At 47.9% G+C, this 7,208-nt stretch overlaps 1 protein-coding gene across 1 annotated transcript in view; it reads left to right on the plus strand.

Moving 5' to 3' along the window:
- The first annotated feature begins 3,783 nt into the window (after window positions 1-3,783).
- uts2r (urotensin 2 receptor) overlaps window positions 3,784-7,208 on the plus strand; it is a 4,509-nt gene continuing 1,084 nt past the window's right edge. Inside the window, exons 1-3 of the mRNA XM_080020770.1 lie at window positions 3,784-4,460; window positions 5,749-6,473; window positions 6,592-7,208. The exon at window positions 6,592-7,208 is cut by the window's right edge and continues 1,084 nt beyond it. Coding sequence (XP_079876896.1) covers window positions 5,751-6,473; window positions 6,592-6,969 — 1,101 coding nt within the window. The 5' untranslated portion in view covers window positions 3,784-4,460; window positions 5,749-5,750 and the 3' untranslated portion in view covers window positions 6,970-7,208. The remainder of the gene's footprint in view (window positions 4,461-5,748; window positions 6,474-6,591) is intronic.

Genomic DNA, 7,208 nt, shown 5'->3' on the forward strand with positions numbered 1-7,208 from the left:
AGGAATTGGATGATGATGTCACAATCTCGCTCCACCACCCGACCAGAAGCTTAAGAACGCTGGCGTGTTGGTGATGCATGGACGTTCAGCTTCTCCCGGTCAAATCTTGTCGGTTTTTCACTAATTGCTTCTTCGTATGTCCATGGATTTAGATTAAATTTGAACCACGACAACGAGACCAGTTCTCCGTAGCTGCAGTGGTTGTCCTGTTCCAGACGCTTTAAGCCAGAAAAGTGGTAAGGAGTTGAATACTATTCATGGAAACTGAACTTATTTAACAATCCAACAAGGTAAGTTAAAACAATAACAAGATTTACTGTAGTTTAAAATAAAAAAAAGAAATAAAAAGTACAAAAATAAAATATTTTTTCTGTAATAAATGTCATGTATCAACATTTTCCTTTAACTAAACTGAACAAACTGTAATGAAAAGGAAGAACATTTTTTTTGATGTTGACAAATTATTCCATAACAATTTGAATTGCAAATGAACGTTAAAGTAATATAAATGTTGTCTGCATTACAATAGACAAATAAATTGTACACTGAATTTTACAACTACTTACTAACCCCTGTACATAGAATGAATAAGCTGGACCCTGTGTATTGCTGCCTGCAGCTACAGTATATTTATATTATCATTATTATTATTATTATTATTATTGTTGTTATTATTATTTATTATTATTATTATTTGTATTATTATTATTATTATTATGAATGAATGAATGAATGAATTGATGAATTGATGAATTGATTCATTAGTTAGTTAATTAATTAATTAAGTGATTATTTTATTTGTTTATTTGTTTATTTATTTATTATTCATATATTATACTATGAATTTATTAGTTATATTGAGTGTATGTGTGAGAGAAAATCAAGCATGAGGTTGCTTGGTGGCAATTGCTTCTGTTTGATTATTTCTTTGACAGGTGGTGCTCGACCTGTTGGCAGATTGGATCTTTGTCTCAACTTAAACAAAAGGTGTCTTAAATTGATTTGGCTCTGCGGTAAGGATTTTTGAAAAATGTTATATATATAAATATGTATATATATATATATGTACTGCATAATATCATGTCCTTGGTTTGTCACCTCTGAGACAGATTATCTCTTTGGTCTCTTTCGCTGACCTCTCATCAAAATCAGCTTCTGTCAGGGGTGGATGGAAGCTAAACATGTAGGAGTGCAGTTCTCCTTGGAGATCTTAAGGGTGAGGGTGGCGGTGGCTGAATATTCCAATTAAGCTACGTCTCGGATCACTGTTGATTATTAAAATCTATTTCTGAACCCGCTGGTGTCATCACACAGCCTCATTTCTCAAAACGTGACGTTTATGCAGGAGCTTATTATTTGTCCACATTTTCAATAGAAACCAATTTATATTTTTAGACTCATACGGTGAAGATACAATCTATTGAGGAAATCCACGATAACATCACAGAACCAAGATTCAAGATTCAAGAGCAATCGTTAAATTTGTCAATGCAGACATAAAATAATACATTTTACCATCTCCATTATTTGACATTTATGAGCTTGTCCATATCTGACATCAATCACGAGGCTGAGAGTCATTAAGATGTCATCGATACTTCTCCTCCTCCCGACAGTGAACAGTCTCCTGAAAATCATTTGATATGTAGACAAGCAAATCTCCTCCTACATTCCCGCAGAATAAGCTTGGAAAGCTTCCGAAGCGTCTGCTACAAGAGCTCGTCTCGGTCGCAAGTTGCGCCACAAATCTTGCAGGGAGCGACGTCGCCGGTCTCAACTCAGAAAGACCTGCAAGAGTCCCTTGATGATCTCTAGTGGCTCAGCGGTAGGTTTATAATGTTTGTATTGGCCAAAACAAAACAAAAAAAAAAAACCATCTCCCTAGAAGGCTTCTAAAAGGATTTCTTTCTCACGTTCCTTTTGTTGTTCTATTTCTCTGAATGTGTCATCTGTCTCAGGAGAAGCAGTGGTATATTTTTAGATCACGGAATATTATAATAAATCATAATATAATTAGAATTGCCTCTGCTGTGCGGGTCCCTCCTTTTGCATTTGATAACCGGGTGGTATGGCTTGGTCCAAAAGCGTCCGAGCCACTGATAGTCTGAGGACCGGAGCACATATTGATTCATGTGTAACGGGTTTCGGGCCCGAAGCTCCCGTGCGCAAACTATTTTTATCTGCTTGAGGTTTTTTTTTCTCCAAAACGTCCTCATCTTCCTTCTCCCTTGCGTCCGTCCCACTCTTCATTCGTACTTTTGTTCCGCTACCGAAAAAGGACTGCCGCTCTCACCTGTACAGGTTTGGTTGCCGGGGAAGCGGGGAATCTCACGTTATATAATGACATTTCCGTCGGGGGAGGCTCCGCTTGGAGCATCTCCTTCTGCTTTTTCGTGGGGGTCTGGTTATCATCCTGGCTTGGTCTTGAGGGTGGGTTTCTGGTAATGCTTTTGGGGCGGAGTCGGAATTTAGGTGTTTGGGGAGTTCCTTTGTGCGTCCCCAATAACCTCTTCAGTAGATCAACCCGTTGCGTCAAATTGTGGACTCTGTAGCTGCAACGGGGTCAGGGTTCGGTCGGGGGTCGCGGCGGCGGAGAGACGTTTACGCACGTCGCTCTCTTTCCCGTGGCTCCCTTCGCCGCCCCCACTGCTACCGACCGACCCTCCGGGGTTGTCCGCTTCCGAGCGGTTTCCTGAGACGACGCACGCTCGACGTACACCAGGCGGCTCGTTCAACGTCCTCGGACGTCGGGCCCCGTGGGTTAAAAGGTCAGCGGTCGTACAAAGGGGTCGGTCGAGCGCCCCCCCCCCCCCCCCCCCCCCTCGCTCTCTGGATCATCCGGCGCCGTCCTCTAATCGGATGAAGCGCCGAGACGAAAGACAGGACCCGACGGAGACGCGTCGATCTCGGGGTTGCAGCGCCCCCCGAGGCGAACCAATCACCGCAAATCCAACCCCCCCCCGAGATCTAGATCTGCTACCCGTTTACGGCGGAAAGAGTGAATACGCTGTCATCCAATAATAACCTCTTAGCAGCGCCACTTCCTGTCAGTGCTTTATAGGGATGTTTATCTGTGAATGGCATCAGTAAAATGACTGGTTCATGACTTTGTGGGGCAACAATGTCCACGGTGAGAGTCAAGGGAGAGCTCGACACAATCCATTTAACGTTTTAATTTAATGTTTAAAGGGAGAGAGTGGTAATGCCCTGTTTGGAAACGTGTGTGTGTGTGTGTGTGTGTGTGTGTGTGTGTGTGTGTGTGTGTGTGTGTGTGTGTGTGTGTGTGTGTGTGTGTGTGTGAGTGTGTGTGTGTGCTTTGTAAAGCCACTGCACTGTCATTACCTGACATGTGTCTTGCCGCTGCAGGGATGGCGTATGTGTCTTTGTCGCGCATGTTCCGATGGATATAAATAGGTGGCCCAGGGGTTACACACACACACACACACACACACACACACACACACACATACAGAGAGAGAGAGAGAGAGAGAGAGAGAGAGAGCGAGAGATAGTGGGAGTGAGATTTCTTGGATACCTCCCCATAACCCTTTCCCTTTAGCCCTCACTCCCTCCCTATTTCCTTTCCGATCTCTCCCTATCTCTCTGGCACCCCCCCCCCCCTCTCTCTCTCTCTCTCTCTCTCTCTCTCTCCACGCTCCACTCCCTTTCTCTCTTTCCCCTCCTCCACCTCTCTCCCTCTCCCATTCTGCCGCTCTCGCCCGCTCTCTCTGACACATACTCTCTCTCTCTCTCTATCTCTCCGTCTCTCTCTCTCTCTCTCTCTCTCTCTCTCTCTCACCCTCTGGCGCTCCCCTCTCCCGGTGAAGGGGGAAATGTTCGTCACCAGTGGAAGCCCTCGTGTGATACTTCGCTTCTCTTCATTATTTGGTTGTTTTTGAGTATTTCGACGCCCCCCGATCTCCCTCCTTCACCGCCTTTTCTTTTTTTTTTTTTGCTTCTTTAAATTCCTGACACCGTCTTAATTGAATTTTCCTCGGCAGCCGACTCAGATCAGAACGACACCCAGCGGCTCCGGCGGCAGCGAGGTGCACAGGGGGGCTGAGGAGGACGGCGGTGAAGGCGGGGAGTGAACTTTTAAAAGGTGGCTTCCCGGGGTATTCGTCGATTCACCTCCGACTGGATTATCTCTTCACCCGAGGGACCGCGTTGCGGACGACGTTACGTCTTTGGAGGTGGAGGGTGGAGGGCGTAGCGGCGTGCCGGGGGATACAACTTATACAGGATTCGCTTCTTCAAGTCGCACATTTTCTCCAGGACGCCGCCGGGACTTTTATGGGGCGTGAAATATTTCCGGAGTGTGTGAAGTTTAGCGGAGCCAGCCGAAGGAGCATGGCCGAGTGACGAGCGGCGTCACTCGCAGTGGAACGTTTTGGAAGAAGACCCACGGACAAACCCCCACCCCACCCACCCACCCAGGGTAGGTGTAGGAGAGAGTCAAGGTAAGACGGGTAACACGCACGTGGACGCTCAGTTGAGTGACACCCGGCCACTAATACTCAAGGCTTGAGACTCGTGGCAATAACGGCTGTTGGCAACTGTGCCTGGGTCTGTTCATTTAGAACAGACTCTGAATATAATTTTAACGGCCCGACTCTATCTCTCAGCCTGTTGTTTCTGGAACAGCGCCAGTCAGGGAAAAAGAGAGCGCTTTTTCCCCCAGCTGAGAGCTGCGATCTCTGTGCGGGGTTTACAGAGGCTCAGCCCTTGCCTCGGTCATCGGGATCTCTCCCTTTCGTCATCGTTTGTGGGAGCTAATTTGCAATGCAAAATACCCCCCAAAAAAAAAAAAAATAAATCCAATTTTTAAAAAGGAAAACTTGAGACGTCACACCTAGGTCTATGAATATTCAACAGGTGATTTCAGGAAGGGGGCGTCAGGTGTTTGGTCATCAGCGCGCTCTCCTCCCAATCCTCAGGGCGTTAGATAATGTAGGGACGCTCATCACCTTCATGTGCGTTGAGAGTCATATTTACACAAGCTATTCGCTTAGACGCTGTTCAATCCCCAAGTGCCACGGTACGGGATGAAGACGCATCTCATGAATATATAGACACTATTGGGTTTTTTTTTCCATTCAGTGACATATGTTGACATATGCATATGTTGCCTGCAAGCCTTTTCTGTTTTAACTGTTCATTTAAACTAAGCAAAATTGCTTTTCATGTCGGCTCTCAAAACCTATTTTCAAACTGTCTTTATTCCCTCAATGTCCTCTTTCTACGTTGCGTATACAAAGATTTGTGAGCAGTGAAGACGTTTTTGAGGCAAATGATTGCGGCACCCGAGGAATGACGAAATAGGAATACTATTCCCCTTTAAAATGTCTTTGCACGACATAAACTAAACCTAAAGTATAGGGAATTGGTTTCAGCTCTAAATGATAAAGCAATTAATTTGGCCGAAGCCAGGGGCTGTTTTCAAAGCTCTTCTCTAAGCCGGGATTTGGATGAAGAATTTCCTCAAGAGAGCTTCAAAGCATCTTCCGCGTGTTTTCCGAAAGCAATTTTTAAACCACAAATACAATGCCAATGTTTACGCCATTGTTATTTATTGAGTCAGGTTGGTGCAAAAACAACATTTTTCATACAATTTAAACAAGTAGCTGCGGGCAGAGATGGAAAATGACGTAACATCCTTTTTAGTAGTTAAATAGCCTCTTGCTTCCACCACCTCAAAGACTTCCCACACTTCCCCCGACCCGCCCCTCCTTTTCCCCTCCTTTCCAGAGATGACCACCATGTCCATGGAGTCGATAGCCGTGCTGGTGGAGCAGGTCCCCAACGCGACCGTCCCCCCGCCGGACCTGCCGCCCTCGCACAAGGACAGCGCCGCGACCTTCACCATCGGCACCATCCTCTCCATCATGTGCCTGGTGGGGGTGTCGGGGAACATATACACCCTGGTGGTCATGTGCCACTCCATGAGGACCGCCGCCTCCATGTACATCTACATCATCAACCTGGCGCTGGCCGACCTGGTCTACCTGCTCACGATCCCCTTCGTGGTCTGCACGCACTTCCTGGAGGGCTGGCACTTTGGGGACCTGGGCTGTCGCATCCTCATCAGCATCGACTTCCTCACCATGCACGCCAGCATTTTCACCCTGACCATCATGAGCACGGAGCGCTACCTCGCGGTGCTCAAGCCCCTGGATACCGTCAAGCGGTCCAAGAGCTACCGCAAGGCCATCGCCGTGCTGGTGTGGGCCGCCTCGCTCATTCTCACCCTGCCGATGATCGTGGGCATCCAGCTGATGACAGTGGACAAGAAGTTCATGTGCCAGACCACCCTGTCGCCGCTCTTCTACAAGGTCTACATCTCCATCCTGTTCTGCACCAGCATCGTGGGGCCGGGCCTCATCATCGGCTACCTCTACATCCGGCTGGCACGCACCTATTGGATCTCACAGACCAAGACCTTCAAGCAGACCAAGAAACTACCCAATCAGAAGGTCAGCTCATTACATCATCATTATGTGCTTTTAGGGGGATCTTTTTAGGGGATCCTGACCTGTTAAATCGCAATAGTGATCCTGTTGTTCTCTCTGTGTTGCCCCCTCCCCCCCGAAGGTGCTGTACCTCATCTTCACCATTGTGCTGCTCTTCTGGGCGTGCTTCCTGCCCTTTTGGGTCTGGCAGTTGCTGGGCCAGTTCCAGCCGGCGCTGTCGCTCTCCAGTAAGGCCAACCGGAACATCAACTACCTGACCACCTGCCTCACCTACTCCAACAGCTGCATCAACCCCTTCCTCTACACGCTGCTCACCAAGAACTACAAGGAGTACCTGAGGAGGTGCCAGCGCACTTGGACGGCCGGCAGCTACTTCAACAGGCGGAGCAGCTTCCAGCGCTCGCCCCGGCGCTCCCCCTCGTCCAGCAGCCAGCAGTGCACGGAGAGCTTCATGCTCACGCACACGGCCTCTCTGCGCGCCCACAAGAGCAGCTTGTGAGGTACAGATGGGTTGTCGGTGACCTGTCGTCGGAATTCTGCTTATTAGCGGGAAAAAGTGTAGAGACGGCGACACCCCCCCCCCCCACACACACACACACTCCCCACCCCCCCCCCAGCATAGAGTATCCCTCCATGTTACTTTGACAACTTTGACAACTTCTGCAAGAGTTGAGGAATGCCATCCGGTGATTTCAGGGGAGGGGTGTTGTCAGACGACTCCATTACCGGGACACCTCG

Source organism: Zeus faber (genome assembly GCF_960531495.2).
Source record: "Zeus faber genome assembly, chromosome: 20".
Classification (NCBI taxonomy): Eukaryota; Metazoa; Chordata; class Actinopteri; order Zeiformes; family Zeidae; genus Zeus; species Zeus faber.